This window comes from Lagenorhynchus albirostris, chromosome 1, assembly GCF_949774975.1.
Source record: "Lagenorhynchus albirostris chromosome 1, mLagAlb1.1, whole genome shotgun sequence".
Lineage (NCBI taxonomy): Eukaryota > Metazoa > Chordata > Mammalia > Artiodactyla > Delphinidae > Lagenorhynchus > Lagenorhynchus albirostris.
The window spans coordinates 156,075,134-156,091,750 of record NC_083095.1 but is presented as its reverse complement, the minus strand read 5'-3'; the positions used below and the strand labels follow the sequence as shown (position 1 = coordinate 156,091,750).

General features: G+C 48.7%; 2 protein-coding genes across 5 annotated transcripts in view; one reads left to right on the top strand and one right to left on the bottom strand.

The window, feature by feature from the left end:
• DIP2C (disco interacting protein 2 homolog C) overlaps positions 1–15,059 on the bottom strand; it is a 360,331-nt gene extending 345,272 nt beyond the window's left edge. For all 4 annotated transcript variants that reach the window (XM_060156549.1, XM_060156558.1, XM_060156568.1 and 1 more), the window contains exon 1: positions 14,841–15,059. In XM_060156549.1, the coding sequence (XP_060012532.1) occupies positions 14,841–14,925 (85 nt within the window). In that variant the 5' untranslated portion in view covers positions 14,926–15,059. The remainder of the gene's footprint in view (positions 1–14,840) is intronic.
• Positions 14,924–15,816, top strand: LOC132528677 (laforin-like). Its single transcript, XM_060164673.1, has 2 exons — positions 14,924–15,393; positions 15,531–15,816. The coding sequence occupies exons 1-2, from the start codon at positions 14,924–14,926 to the stop codon at positions 15,814–15,816; spliced, it is 756 nt and encodes a 251-aa protein (XP_060020656.1).
• Positions 15,817–16,617: the final 801 nt, after the last annotated feature.

Here is a 16,617-nt window from a genome sequence, read left to right as displayed (position 1 = left end):
GTGTGATAAGGCGTGGGATGATGGCCCACCACCCATGAAACTCTGCCTCTCCCTCAAGGAAGCCCTGAGCAGGCCTCACACCACTTCCCTGGAAAACCGTCAACCACAGGAACCGGGTAAAATGTGTGAGAGTCAAATAAAAACAAGAGCTGAGCTTCTCTCTTACAGGATCTAATGCCAGGAACAGTCCATAAAGCTGACCCTGGACTCAGCATCCCTGGTCCCTGAACACAATCTGCTGGTACAGGTCAGCAGTGGGATGCAAATCCCTCACAGAAGCCGCTTTCCTCCCTCCGCAGAGGCTCGGGCTCCACCTCAGCTTTGACGCAGGGCTTGAACTTTTAAGGACCCGCAGTTACCACCTGAGGCTGGCAGACATCTGGCATCACCGCCCCCATCGCTGCTGTGCATCCCAACTCCAGGCGGGATGCGGGAGGTAAGCCTAGCTCTTAGCATCCTTCCTCCCCTGCATTAATGGGGGGGGGCGGGTAATATGTATTTAAAATAAAAGTTCACATAACACAATTCTGGATTTCATTTTTCTTCAAACCGGCCACCTGTGCACAATTATTCTTTTTGTACCTACTGGGAAAGTTGAAAATAAAGCCTAGGACACAATTACCTACCCCCAAATGCTCCCAGAGTCAAGACTAAACCAGAATTTCCTACCGTCTACTTCTTTTCCTTCCACTCTGATACCCTTGTACCAAGAAATGTACGATAACCTTCAAGTGGGTGGAGAGGCCCCAGGGTCCCACAGGTTGGCCAGCTGCCCTGGACTTGCCTGGAGACCCACACCCCTGCCCCGCCCAAGACCGTCAGTCATTCAGAAGGTGGGAGCTGGGGCAGGGAGTCAGCCTCCCAGGTGACTGCATGCAGTAAACTGCCTGTTTTCCGCAGGAAAGAACCAACAGATGGTAAAACAGAGCCTGGCCGTCCGCGTGCTGGCCACACCTGTGCAAGTTTCAAGGGCAGTGACAGTCGCAAGCTGAACTGGCTTTCCTCGGGTGGCTGCCGGGCTGTGCGAGGGCCGTGGCCTCGGGTGCCAGGACACCGTCTGGCTGCGGTCTGGTCAGGGGGGCTGGGGGAAGGTGCCTAGGCTAAGGCACGTGGTCAGACCCATCATGCTCCCCCAGGCCCACAAGACAAGGGGAAGCCCCCAGCCAGGAACCACCCCTGCGGTCATGTCTGCCTGAGAAGCACTGTGCTCCCCACATTGGAAACAGCCAGGGGGCTCGCTCCCAGGCCACGGGCAAGGGTCCCAAAGGAAAAATGGGGAGGGGGACAGGACACACGCAGAAATAAAAACAATCACTCACATGTGCCTTTGAGAAGCAGGAAAGGTCCCAGTGCCATCATTCCACTAGGCTCAGTGCCCGAGCCCCTGGCCCCAGCCCCACAGCTCAGCCAGAGCAGTCAGGCCGGGAGTAGCCAGGCTGCGAGCAGGGTCGGAATGGCCCACCCCAAACACAGGTGCTCCAGGCACAACGAGGGAAGGGCCGCCCCCCAGCATCCAGCCGCTCCCTCCTCGGCACTCAGAACCCTCCTTGCTGAGACCACTCACTGGATGTCTGAGTGCACACGGCCTCGAAGTAAATCCTTCTCAATTATTTGTCTATCGATACTGAGCTTCCCACTGGCTTCCATCCTATCTCCTGGATTATAAAAACAGCTGTCGCCACTCCCATAGTTCCCAAGAGACCCTCGCTCAATAAATTGCAAATGAAATAAATGCTTAAGGAACAGAACAATTCAAAAGCTCTCATGTGGCAAAAACAATCCCTAACTTTGGAATCAAATGTGATTGAATCAGTTAGATATATGTGTGTATGTTTGCACCTACACACACACGCACACACACACATTCTTCCACCTAAATACACACCAGCAAGGGGGTGGGGCATGTCAGCCACTTAAAAGTCCACTATATTTGGTGTTAAATAGTGAACAACAAATAATATGGAAAAGTTATTCCATCTAAATCCCCAGAGAGTATTTTTATTGTAAAGTAATTTATCCTCTTAAAATAAGCAAGTATCTCCTTTAGGAACTGTAGACACTCTAAGTAAAACACAGAAAACAGTATAAGCACAGCTTTCAAAGTATGACAAAAACCAGATGCTTTTTTCAAAAAGGTCATCAAACATCCAAACCGAACACACCCTAATTTTCAGCTGCTGTTCAGATGAAAGCATCTTTGTGGTCCGCTTGTGAGTGATAATAATACTGTAATCAGTTTTACATTTCATACCCACCTCAATGTGAGGTACTTCCAAACAAAGGCCAGAATTCTCAGGGCCACCACAGGAGCAAAAACAATCCACACTCAAATGACAGGGAAACTATTTATGTGGCAACATGTGATTTCTTATTTATAGAGCTCTGTTAATTATTTTGCATATAAGCAGTGTTGAACCAGGCCTGCAGAGTTTGAGTACACATGGGCTGGGTGGAGTAATTGGTGGGGCAGAGAAAGGTCAGCCCAACCCCACAAAAAACAATTAAAATTTCCACAGACAGTCCACAAAACGGGTGATATTTAGGCAATAGAAAGTTCATTTAGAGGTGTAGAGGTGTCTTGCTCAAAAAAAAAAAAGTCATTTCCACAGGTTATCAAAAATTCACAGCAGTCAGGACCCCACCACACACACACACATCCACCATATATTGAGGGTCTGTGGGTGAAAGACAACAAAACAGAAGAAGGATGGAGGGAGAAGAAAGGAAAGAATGTGAGTGAAAGGGATGACCAGTAGGGACTCAGAATTGAGAACAACGTGAAAAACGGGAATTAAATATACGACTGTATGGTTATCATCTCAGAGAAACCAAGAGTTAGTCTAAGTTACAATGTTATCACTCCGAGCCTACAGCCCATCTTCTGGATCGGATCCATATTATGAAAAAATCAAAAAATAGTTAATTCACAATGCAGTGAAATGATTCAGCCATAGATAACCAAATTACTTATAATCCACTAAAAGTCAAATTGTATCATTTTTAAAGATTGGGCTAGGGCTTCCCTGGTGGCGCAGTGGTTGAGAGTCCGCCTGCTGATGCAGGGGACACGGGTTCGTGCCCCGGTCCGGGAAGATCCCACATGCCGTGGAGCGGCTGGGCCCGTGAGCCATGGCTGCTGAGCCTGCGCATCTGGAGCCTGTGCTCTGCAATGGGAGAGGCCACAACAGTGAGAGGCCCACGTACCACAAAAAAAAAAAAAAAGATTGGGCTATTATGCAGATAACGGGCAGCTTTAGGTTTAAAACAAGCTGGAAATGATCTTGTTTCCCTTAATTCTATCAGCATAGGCCCAGCTAGGCCAAGACTGATGGCTTTCACAGCTAATAGAACAGGTGTGATCATAAATACATGAAAATGATCTGGAGACAGAATAATCCATGTTCTCTGTTTAAGCTAGTCATGGGATTTCCGATAAGTGGGTGAAACATTCACACTTCTTACAAGAAAATCATGGCAAATACATAGTACACAAAACCATCTTTGTTCTGGGATTTATTTATTTAATATAACACAGAATGTATTCAGGGCTTCCCGATACTAGAACATCTACCTTTATTAATGAGGAGCTACCGGTTTTCTGACCAAGTTGTCAGTGTCCAAAAGCACTATTTAAACAGTCCATCTTATAGCAAAAAGGCATGATACATGCACACACATACAAGTACCATCTTGGACACACTTGTATTCAAATTTCTGGTGCAAATGGAAATAATCAGGGAACGGAGAGGGTGTAAACTAGTGAGAATAAAGATGGATGCTCTAGAAAATTCCTGAGACAATATCCCAGGGTGACCATGTCACACAAAAATCTTATCCACTTTATACATGGTCATTCCTGCCAACACTTACCTGGATTAAGATTTTTTTATTTACATAAAAGAAAGGAGACATAGATTTGTCCTAACAAGATCCTTTAATCACTAGATTATTTTACAATTATGAGTAATCACTAAATAGCTTCCACTCAAGGAACAAAAAATAAAATAACAGGGCTTCCTGGTGGCGCAGTGGTTGAGAGTCCACCTGCCGATGCAGGGGACACGGGTTCGTGCCCCGGTCCGGGAAGATCCCACATGTCACGGAGCGGCTGGGCCCGTGAGCCATGGCCGCTGAGCCTGCGTGTCCGGAGCCTGTGCTCAGCAACGGGAAAGGCCACAACAGTGAGAGGCCCGCGTACCGCAGAAAAAAAAAAGGTAATCTATGTAAGATACCTAATGCAGTGCTTAGCACACGTGAACAATCAGTGAGTGGTGGCCTGAGACATGTAAGCGTCCTCCCCCATAAACAGAGATAACAGACTTTGTTCACGCCAAAAAAGACATCAATTTGCAACATCTGATTTAAAAATCCGAGTTATGCACTGTCCGCTCCTACTGACACGACTCCGGTTCTCTGGGGACCAGAGATGAGGGTGGATCACATCCATTAGACGTGGTCTGCATCCCTGCAAGGCCTGGAGAAGGTCAGACAGGCACTCCACTTCGAATAAAAGCACTCTACATAAAAGACCTAAGATTGATTGCCTTGTAAGTGATTGGTGGCGGCTTAACCATGATCGCCATCATCCTGGTTAGTAATAGGGAGCTTTGAGAGAGGTCACTCTTGCAGAGACACTGAAGAGGTTATTCCTGGAACCTCATGTAGAATATTTTTCCCAGAAACAACACAAGAACTAACAGCATCGTCTCTTGACCAAAACGATTAAGATTTCAGATAAGCCATATCATATCCAGCCTCCTGATTCTAAAGGATGCTGTTCCGGGGCTTCCCTGGTGGCGCAGTGGTTAAGAATACGCCTGCCAATGCAGGGGACACGGCTTTGAGCCTTGGTCCGGGAAGATCCCACATGCCGCGGGGCAACTAAGCCCATGCGCCACAACTCTAGAGCCCGCGAGCCACAACTACTGAGCTCTCACACCTCAAGCCCGTGCTCCCCAACAAGAGAAGCCACTGCAATGAGAAGCCCACGCACCGCAACGAAGAGTAGCCCTCACTCGCCACAACTAGAGAAAGCCCGCGCGCAGCAACAAAGACACAACTCAGTCAAAAAAAAAATTTTTTTTCATAAATAAAGGATGTTCATCTTCCATGAGAAACAAAAAAATTTCAAACATACAGAAAACAGAGTTGTACAGAGAACACCCATATATTCATCCCCTAGATGACAGATTCGATCTTAAATGCAAAGTTTAGGGGCAGCCAGCTAAGAAAACGTGCAGCATAAGCCTCCACCCGTTACAACCACATGCGAGGGAAATTCGTCTGATTTCCTCACTGACTTGGAACAGGCTGCTGGGGAGGGCGCTGCCCACGGCCCACACTCCCGAGAGCACCCAAGACTCCACAGAGCTCCTGCTGCTGATCTCACAGGAGAAGACAGGATCCCCATCATGCTTCAAAAGAAAGCAGCTCGGTGGTTCAGTTCACTCGTGATGGTGAAAATGTGTCGGGAAGCCAAGATTCTAGGCTCGTGATGAGTTTCTGATCATTTGAAGTCTCCTCATCTATATAGAGAAGCTAATGTCATTTCCTTAGAAAATATTTTCAAAGGACTAAAAAAAGGTCAATATGAAAGCAGCTAAAAGCTATAAGGCACCATGAGATGTATAAGCTTTATTTCATATCTTTGTTTCAAGGAATGCTAGTGTTCTAAATACTGCTCCCCACCCCACATCATCTTTCAAGAACTAGTGATAGTGATCAAACCTGCCCTATGACCCCAATGACAGTCAGCCTGTGAGCTTTCCATCTGTGGTAGGCACCCCCAACAGCAGATGCCCATCACCCGAGGAATGGCAGCCCATCCAAGGAACCTCTGCCCACGTTCCTTCCCCATGGCTTTGCTCCTCTGTATCCACGGGAGACAGAATATTGTACAACACTTTCAGAAAGCCTGTTTTACTTAGACACTTTCCATAAAGGGCAGATTTCATCCAGAATCCTATTTGTGTCAAATTCAACATGTCATGAAGGAAACAGCAAAATCAAGGCTACTTTCTTCCCCGTGTCCCAGGCCAGATCTTCCTAATACCAGGAAAGAAATTCTAAAATACCAACAGCCATTAGAAAATCCTTTACTGGTATGGTAGCTAAATAATAATTCGCCACCATCTAAAACAGGGAGGCAGAAGTCTACTTCCTTTTCGTATTAATTTATGTACAAGTAACAGAAATTCTCGAAGTCTGAACTCTGATATCAACAGCAAAATAACCCCAAGCGCTATTTCTCATTTGGCCCAGGTCAATGTTGTGCTTGGTGGGGGAAGCCTAGCCCCACCATTTGCAATAAGACTATATTCACTTGAGCTAAAAGCAAAATGAAACAACAAAACCCACCCAGACACCAAGTCTCAGGTTGACAGAATTTCCCTACAGGACAGGCACTGCAACAGTAACTTGTAAGCATGAGGTACATTATAATGTACCTTAGTAACATATAATGTACCTTAGTAACATTAGTAACATAATGTACCTTAGTAACATTATAATGTACCTTAGTAACATTAGTAACAAAGTTTCCACCCTGGCAAGTTGATACACTATTTCCTTGGGTTTAAGTAGGTGGTTGGTTTTTGTTTTTGTTTTTTTTAAGATATTTTTTGATGTGGACCATTTTTAAAGTCTTTATTGAACTTGTTACAACATTGTTTGTTTATGTTTTGGTTTTTGGCCGGGAGGCATGTGGGATCTTAGCTCCCTGACCAGGGATTGAACCCGCACCCCCTGCACTGGAAGGCTAAGTCTTAACCACTGGACCGCCAGGGAAGTCCCTAAATAGGTGTATTTTAATGACTTAAGTTTAATGGAATTGCACCCTTGCTTAAAGAGCTCCTTAAAGACTACTTTATATTACTAAATCTCAACAGCCTTCAAGCATCCATCACGTTCATCAAAACAAGAAAAAACAAAAGATATTTCGAAGCCCAATGATGCTCACTTAAGCTATCCTGAAGTACAGCTCCACCTTAGTACTTGGTGTTACTCTTAAGTTGTTTTTACACGTAACTGAAGCCATAACTTCTGTGATACCATTAAATTCACAGCGGGGGCAGGGGGGGCTTCAAACTATCTCTGGTTTTTATTTTAAAAGAAGCAGCTTATGAAAGTCGATAAGAAAAAGATCCCACTCACTCACAAACCCACACGGCACTCAACTGACATAACTGCCAGGGTGATCGTAAACGATAAAAGCCCAGGATCTGTTACAGGTGTTGGGCGGGGGGCACAGAGCCCCGGGTCCACTGCCACGGTGAGCCCTGGCTCTGACCTGGCCTCTCAGAGCTGCCCAGCCTCACGCAATCCCACCTATGTGGCCTGTTGGGTAGCATCCACGTGCACTTGTCTCAGGACAGGGCACGGGGGCATGACGAGAGGGGTGCCAGCTCAGTCCCTCTCCACACACGCTGAGGGCAGGGGGACACACACCTCCAGGAGGACACTTCCCACAGCCACAGCGGTGGAGCTCTGTGTTTCATCCTGGGGGCACTGTGGTGAGGGGACTGCAGGAGATGGTCAGGCCCTTCCTCCACGAAGCTCTGGAACAACTCTGATTGGAGGTCCACACATGGTCCTGAGATTCGATGATTACAGCCTAAAAGGACGTCCTTCCGGACACACCTGCACTTGAATCTGACCTAGGACACTTTTCCCCAACTATTCTCTTGAAAAGTAAAGGGGCCGAAAAAGGGATTCCAGGAATATTGACACAAAGAGTCCACCAGAAAGGAAGTTTTATCTTAAAAAAAAAAAAAAAGAGGCATTGCAGCTCTGAAGCTATCCTAGCACAGGGTAAGTGCCCAGATAGCATCTATTAAGAGGTGCACCCTCCAAGCACAGGAAAGTGAAAGTGCTTTCCCGCACCCAGGCCTATGCCGCCTCTCCACTGCTTTGCTCCGAAGGACACTGTAACTCAAATCACCTGGATAAACTGGGGAGGCGGCGGGAGGGCAGGGAACTCTGTCCCAGTGACAGCACCTCAGAGGGAAACTGCAGGGCTGGATATTTATGGAGCAGATACTGTGACTCTGCCTCGCTGACCCCCACCACCATCCCAAAGGCAGAGTTCCTAACCCTATCTGACAGCCGAGGACACCAGAACTGGGAGAGCCTGGTGGCTTATCCGGGGTGATGCCACGACTGCAGAGCCCCGGACAGGCCCTCCCAACGTAGGAAAATCCATAGAAAGACTTCTCAGTGGACACTCACATGAGAATCTCAAGATCTTCACACAAATCTCCAAACAGGATTTAGAAAAAGACCCAAAGAGGTTCAAGAAGCACAGAAGAAGGTCACGCACAAGTTAAACACGGATTTTTGTGCTTTCAGTGCCCACTGCACCAAATCCAGCCCCTCAGACCGATGGCTCCAGAGTGAACCTGTCCTTCCTAAAGCAACTGGCCAACTCCAGATTTCACCCCTTCCTGTCCCCTGACAGCATCAGGCTCTGTGACTGCTCTTATCCTTCTGTGAAGGTTTATAAGCTATATTTTGTCAGGTATTGTGACACTGACATAACTGGATGTGCTCTATTTGCAATAAAGCATGTAATCTCCATTTATCTACTTTATTCATAAAGACCCAGAATCTCCTGATAAGGTTAATTAGTAACAACACAGTTTACATTTCTGTTTTCATTTCAGGTAAACTGGCCAGGAAGCGCTTCCTTAGACAGCTGGTCAGCTAGACCCACGCCACCTGCATCTTCACAGGGACATGACTCTGGGCTTGGCCAGGAAGGGGACAGGGCTCGATGTGGAGGTCTGTGTTCTTCCCGAGAGTGAAGCGGTCCGGACATGTGGCTCTGCCGACTCGAGGGAGTGGCAGGAACAAAGCCAGGACGGCGGATTAAGACCTGCCGCGTGGAAACTGAGATGTGTGAGCCTCTCCCCACTAAAGCTTAACATGTTTTATAAACTCCTGACACATGGCAAGCTGCACTGGTAAGACACATGGTCAGAACACGAGAGACTCACTTTTCTGGTTTTAATTAGACACTCAGGACCGAGTGTCCAGCAGGGAACTGCCTTCCTCCTTGGCCAGAGGCTCAGACCTGAGGCTGGTGGGTGTGAAGCCGCCCACAACGAAGAGGGGACATATTTACATATGAGTTTTTTAACTTCATAATTTTAAAATGTTAGAGTATTCCTCTAATTAAAAAAATAGAATATGTGACTTGACTAACCAGATAATTCAGTAAAAAAAAAAAATTAATTGTGCATAATTGCGGACAAATATCTAAGGAATTGCTCTCGCTGGTGCCGACAGAACTAGTTTGGATCTGACCCGCAGTCTTCAATCTTTTCATGAGGACACAGAAAGTTTCCAACTTAATAAGCAAAAAAAAAAAAATATTTAAAACCGGCAGCCCAGAAGAAAAAGATCTATTTAACCCACTATCAATCACAGAATCTCTCAGTCCTCACTATCTTCGGTCATTTTTTCCCGGATTTTTTGAACCTACTGCACGAAGCATTTGGTAAAGAACCACCTCAATTTGTGATTCTCAGCACAGAGAGCACATTTCATTCTCCACAATATTCAACAGCAACAGAATTAAAGAGCAACCTCCCCAGTCCCCCACCCCACAAAAGAAGGCTGCTTGTCATGTTGACTTTTACAGCTCAATATCTTAGCCTTTCCCACTTTATTTGTCTTAAGGGCTTATGAACATTAACACCCTGCTGGGTCCTGAAGAAAGTGCCATATACGTACAAACCTGACGCCTATGTTCTTCCCCCGCCAGCTGGGGTTCTCAATTAGATCCTCCCCTTTGAGGGCGCTATTTATTATCAAGAACAAACGGAGGCAACTGCTTCTTTTGAGACATGACAAGGTTTTGACCCTCTCAGCAGAACACAGCACTGGCAATGACAGTAGGTAACTTTCGTAGGGCACACAAAAAGCTCATGAAAGAAGGAAAATGAACATGGGCAACCTTGAAAGTAGAGGCATACAGACGGAGAGACCGGAGAACAGGAACAGTAAACAGTGGCCAGAGCCCCTCGCATCCCCTGAGGTGCCTTCCGTGTACCAGGATAAACAATGATGTGCGAAACCAAGCCAATAACTGCAGGTGAGCATTTGCTTTTAGTCAGGTACCTGAGTAATTATGAGAATCTTAATATGACTAGGATTTGAACTGGTGAGTCAGTCTATATACATGACATCAAAATGAAGATTATCCAATACATTCTCTTTGCAATTCAGAAGAACGCTACAACTCATCCCATAAATCACTGCTTTAAGAGAAAAAAATCAGCTCTAAAAAAAGAGACAACCCATGTGAAAAAGGCTGGGAGGAGGAAGGCAAAAAGTGACTCATATCATCCAACAGCTTGTAGCCTCCAAACCATAACAAGAATATAAAGCCAGTGGGCCCAGAATGAAACAAAATAGAGTCGTTGTTACAGCTGTGACCTCACAGCATTCAGCTCTGAGCATGACTACAGCACCACAAAGATCTTTTGAGCATTGGGAGCAACCTTACACATCAGTGCCTCTAATGTGTGCCTTTAATTTCCTGGCTAAATTTGACATCTATATTTATTCATCAAGAAAAGAACATTCAAATTTAACTATTTTCATAACTCTGAATAACTCTTAAAATTCAAGTCCACACATTTCACATCCCACACATATCAATGCTGCCATTTTGTACATATTTTTAATTCAGATAACAATCTTTTAGATTTATCAAGCCAAGTAGTCTATTTCATTCACCACAATACGTACAGCTACTGGGGGCAGCTTTGAGACGATGTGACAGAGCGAACAGGTTTTCTTAACAATGGTGAGGTCTGATCCCCGGTGGAGTGGCTCAGCTATTCCCTGAATCTACTGACCCCTTCCCTCCTCCCCTCCCAATGACAACAAATTATCAACAAGACTCTAGAAGAAAGTATTTTTTCACACATTTGCTTTCCAGAGTCCACTATTTCCTTTCAATGAGAACATTTGGGTTGCATGAGAGACAGCAGGTCTCCTCTCCCGGACCCTGGAAGGTGGTCCCAGGCTTCAGTTTGGGCGGCCACCTCTGCAGCCACAGGGACCTCCAAGAAAAGCACAGGGGCTGATGGAGACAGAACTGACGTTCTAGAGCTAAGCGTATCTGCTATATTGTGCTGGAAACCCTGAAAATGCCACACACACCCAAATCTACAAACCTTCCAACCAAGATTTTACTCTGGTGACAGGATTATGCCAGCTGCATGTGAATTGCTCACCTGCAATTTAAAAAATCACTGGTTCCTTGATCAACACAAAGAACGACAGCATGCACCTCCTTCCTTGAGTAGTTTCACACTTACTAGAAAATGTTACGTTGGACTCGATTACAGAACATAACTAATAGTTGCAGTAATTCTGTACCTTACAAACTGAGTAACTCCCATAAGCAAGAGTTAGGAAGTTAGTAAACACACTCACAATTCAAAAGCCACAAGTAGAAAGCTAACGGGCTTCTCTTCTGCAAACACCGAACAGTTTTCACAGGCTACATACATCACGAGGCAATTTCCCAAAGTCTTACCAAAATAAGAATTCAACCACTCCTGAAACAGTGGGATGATATCGTCTACAGGTGCAAGTCCAGGGTGTGTACAGCCCAGGACACAAGCCGTCAGTTAACACAGAAACTTATTGCTGAAGTTCAATCAACAACTGATTTTTTTTTAAATAAGACATGAGTCTGTCTTTATTGAGAAATTTTGTTTCCTCTCTGCTTTGCCAGTGTTTCCATTTAAAGTTTTTCCTTAAGCCAAATAATGTCTATTTACATATTAATGAAACTACTTGGGGGCCCTCTGAAAGCCAAATAGAAAAATGCATGATTCCAAAAGGCAAGAATGAAGGGAAGGGAAGGGAAGAAAAAAATGATTCAGGGAAAAGTGTGTGAAGAAAAGAGCCACCGCTACCCCACCTGGCACCCAGCAACCAGCCAGCTCACTGGCTTCCTCTCCATTTCACGTTGAGTCCCAAGAATTCACCAGACCGACAACCCCTGGCTCCACACCAAAGACTTTACCCGGACCCGTGGATTGGAGGCCATTACTGCCCACAGGAGGGGCAGCCACCACATCTCCCCACAGAAATCTCCTGTTCTTTGCTGGCACCAGATCTGCAGGGAGAGCAGCCCAGTTTTCCCCCAAGAGGGAAGCATTGGGTAGCAACAGACAGTGGAAAGAAAAGAGGAGGCAACCAGCAGGGCAGGAAAGTGAAAATCTGACTTCTGCAGCCAAGAAGTCAATCTGCAACCCTCTACCAAACAGTGACCCATAAAATAAAATAACCTAAGTGTCTGTAGCAGCACGAGCAGACAGTGCAAACCAAAACTGGACTGGCATCTACTAATCTAGATAAGATATACAACCATTAACAGCTGGCAGGCCATATAGGAACTTTGAAAGAGGAGTCTACTCTTTTTTCAACCTACATTATGTGCTTAAAATGGAATTGTTTTCCCATGCTCCTTTGTAGGAAGTGAGCACTGGAACGTCCACACGTTTCCACAGTATGTTCTGATATTTTAATAAAACGATGAAGACTAATTTAAAGAATTCTCTCCACATGAATCCTGATTGAAGATAAAATATGAAAGCAATATGCTTAAATAACTGGGCATTAAAAGCCGTTTTAACTTTTCACTTTGAAAGTGGCTATGTTGGGGGATTTTAAGTTCTAAAATGTAAAGAGGCACAGATTTCTGATCCCTCCATTCTTTGGTTGCTATTAAGCAATACTGGAAAACAAGTTGATTCATCTAATTTAAGACAGTAAAACGACTCTACGTAGTCACAAGACACAAAATTCCAAATGACCTTAAAGAGAGACCCAATCGACTCAGCATGGACAAAGCAAGTCAAAGATGACACAGCTAAAGCGGGGAGATGTGGGCTGAGGCTGGGTGGCCAAAGCAACAACCCTCTGACTCTTACTCTTGGGTGAGGCAGCCAGGCCTAGCAGAGTTTAGAGAGAGAGAAAAACAATAATGTGATTCCCATATGCAAACACACACCCCTTTCTCTGCCCAGACACTCAATAAGAAACTCATTAAACCCTTTTTAAAAATCTGTAGGGACACAAGAAATTCACAGAGAACTAGGCTAAGCACACCTTGGTCTAAAGTGGTTTGCCATCCCCTGGACAACAGGGACACATTCTAGGAGTGACTGATGGTGACAGGTGAGTGCAATCTAGCAGGTGAGTGTCCACGTCCACAAGCAGGCACTCCCACCAGGGACCACGCACTGTCCCAGATGTGCAGAAGCAAATGTGAGCCCATCCCAGACCGATGGGGGAGGTGGAGGGCTCCTGGTGAGTTCAGACAGCTTCCCGCTTTGCCAACACAGGTAGGGTACTGACACTTAACACCAGTATAATACAGACATAGCAGAAGTGCTTGTCTGGAGAGAATGCATGAATGATACGGTGTTGTAAATAACACAACTGTGGTGCACAGCTACGGGGGCCTGTAAAGTGAGGGAGAAAAACCCATGTGAACATTGACAAAATCAAAGAACTTGGGCAAATATTTTCCAATGGGCACTTCATCCCTCCAAGCAATCTGTCCACACTGCACACCTTATCCACCAGTGTAAACCTAAGTACTGTTCGCCCAGCTGGGCACTGCACTGAGGTACCACCAACACCCTCATCATCTACAAATCTTCAGAACAGTGTCTGTTGAGCACAGAGTCCAGGAAACGGTCTCCTCCTATGGGACAGTTGAGCATTACAGAACCCTGCAGAACCCCAAATGTGAAACAGAAACATCTCCAGTCTGTGACATCTGAAAAGACACTTCACCCCAGGCCCCCACCTGTACCCCCTTCTTCGCCCTGAAAGTGTTAAAAAGGAAACCATACGGTCAACACCAGCTTCTCCCTGCTGATGAAAACTGACACGAATGAATTTACTTTCTGGCTGCCAGCCCCACAAAACCGTTACACACACACACATACAAGTTCACCACTAAACTGCTCCAAATATAAATCCGAGACAAGCCGGCCTATCCCCACCCCACAGTGTATTAGTGGCCTTCCCAGGGTGAGCTGGGTGAATTCTAAATCTATATTAAACATTCAACATTTCGGAACTTCAGTGGGTTGTTTTTTTTTAAGACATAGCAAAATCCGATGTGAAACTTATGACAGCTGAGCACATGATCCCACCATTAAGAGCAAATAAGAAACCGTATATAACACTCCATGAAATCACTGTGGCAAATCTGTCACAAATTCTAAGTATGGGACGATGGGAACGCGCCACAGACCCTGGCCTGAGGGAGGAGGCTTTCCAATTTCACCCAACCTTCGCATCCCAGCGGACGGGAACAATAGTAGTACTATCCCGGTCCAGCCAGGATGCCTCGGACACCGGCGGTCAAACCTCAAGTCCAAAGACAAGTTTCCCATTAGAACGAGGCCCGCGGAGCCTCAGGCCGCGCAACGCGGAACCGCCCCCGGCCCGGCCGCGGTGGGCAGCGCTCGGACGCGCACCAAGGACACGGCCCCGTCCGCCAGGCCGCGCGCGAGGCCGCCCCGGCCCCGCGGCCCGTCCTGCGTCCCGGCTGCGCCCCGGGCCCCGCGGCCCCGTCCTGCGCCCCGGCTGCGCCCCCGGCCCCGCGGCCCCGTCCTGCGCCCCGGCTGCGCCCCCGGCCCCGCGGCCCCGTCCGGCTCCCCAGGGCCCCGGCGCCGGGGCCGCGGCCGACGACGCGGAGCCGCAGGGCGGGGGCCGCGCTCGCACCGCGCCGAGACCCCCGTCCGCCCGCCCGCGCCCCGGCCCCCGTGACAGCGCGGCCGGCTGAGCGCGGGGCCTGTTACCTTCCGACAGCTCCAGCTCCAGCTCGGCCAGCCGGGCCCGCACCTCCAGGGGCAGCGCCATGCCTTCCAGGCTGCGGTCCGCCATGCTCGCGACGCCCCCGCCCCAGCCGGCCTCCCTTTGTTCCAGGCCGCGGTCTCGCCGCTCCTCGCGCCCCGCGGACCCGCACCGAGCGGCGGCAGGCCGGGCGGCGGCGCAGCGCGCTCCTCCCCGGTGCCTCCTCCGCGCGGCCCCGGCACGAAGGCCTCGCGCCCGCGCCCGCGCCCCCGTCCTGCCCGGAGCGCGCCCACCGCCGCTCCACCGGGCGGCTCCGCGGCGCGCGCGTGACGGCGAAGAGCGCGCACGGGGCGGGGGCGGCGGGGGCACGCGCTCCGGGGCTGGGCCGGGCGGGGACGCGCACCGGGGACGGAGGGCGGGCCGGCGCAGCGCGCGCTCCCGGGGGCGCGGGGCTCGCACACCGGCCCAGCGGGGCCTCCCCCACCCCGGCACGGCCCTCGCCTACCCAGGCCTAAGGCAGAAAAATACCTGCTGGAGCCCCCGGCCTCGGCGTTCCGGGTCTTTGCGGGCTGAATTTTTTTTTTTTTTAATAAATACGTTGTGTGTTGGGGGCGGGAGGTGTAAAAGACAGCGTGGGCTGTGGAAAGAGGAGTAGGCTGGAAGTTCCTAATTCGCGTTGATTTAGGACCTGCCAGCCTGGCCCGGAGGCTACAATCAGTGCCTCTCCCTCGGCTCCGTCTCCCCACCATGAAGGCGGCTAGAGAAGAGATGGGTCACCGAATCTCCACGTTCCCGGTCAGCCCGAGCACGCTCGCCCTGATACCCCGGCCCGTCCTCAGCCCGGGGCTCCGTGTCCTCAGCAGGTCTTCCCGCGCCCTCGCCCGAGGGCCCTACGGCTCGTCCTCCGCGCTTCTCTCTTACGCCCCCACCGCACCGGTGTCATCTCTGGGGGCATCACCAAACCTGGGCCTCCAGTCCTGACCGTTTGGGGAGGCTAGCTCACCCCTCCGACTGTCCAACTGAATAACGTCACCCAGATGCCCCCAAACCCCGAACTGCACAAACCAGCCCCTCCTCCTGGCTTCTAATAACTTCCACCATTTTCTTAATGATCCAGGCTGGGGAGAGTCCCGGGAGTGTTTGTCTGTCTTCCTCAGTCTTCACACACCCTCTGCTTCCCTGTCCCCTCAAGGCTCTCGCGTGTCATTTTCATTCCGGACCCACTCCTCCCAGTTCAGCCCCTATCGCAGACCTCCTGGTGGCCCCACCACCACCATCTGCTTGACCCTGTGGCAGGAGGGGCCGAAGGTGGCTCCGGAAACACAGTGGCATTTATTCCCCTTTCAAAAATAGGCAATTTAATACTTCCTGCATTGTCTACTGAATACAAGTCCACCCTCTTAATGGGAGACTCCAGACCCTCCACCACTTGGCCCCTATCTGCAGTCACACCATGCACCCCCCACAAGCTGGTTCCTGAAGACCTAGTGGCCTTCACCCTGGGTGCCCCCCTTCTCTGCCCACACGTTCCCACAGCGTCCCTAACATCAACTCCAGAAAAATCTCTCCTCCCCCTTACTGTGCTCCCACTATCTTATCTACTTGTTTCTGCCCTTATATCCTTGGCCTTTATCTTTCTCATTAGTCTGAGTGACAGCTCTGGGGACAACGACCAAGCCTTCTTCCTCAGTGACCACTAGAGAGCTGTGGGCATTTCTTACATAGGTCTCACTGATCTAATACAGATCAATGATGAGCTTAAAACGGGCGAACCCCAAACAC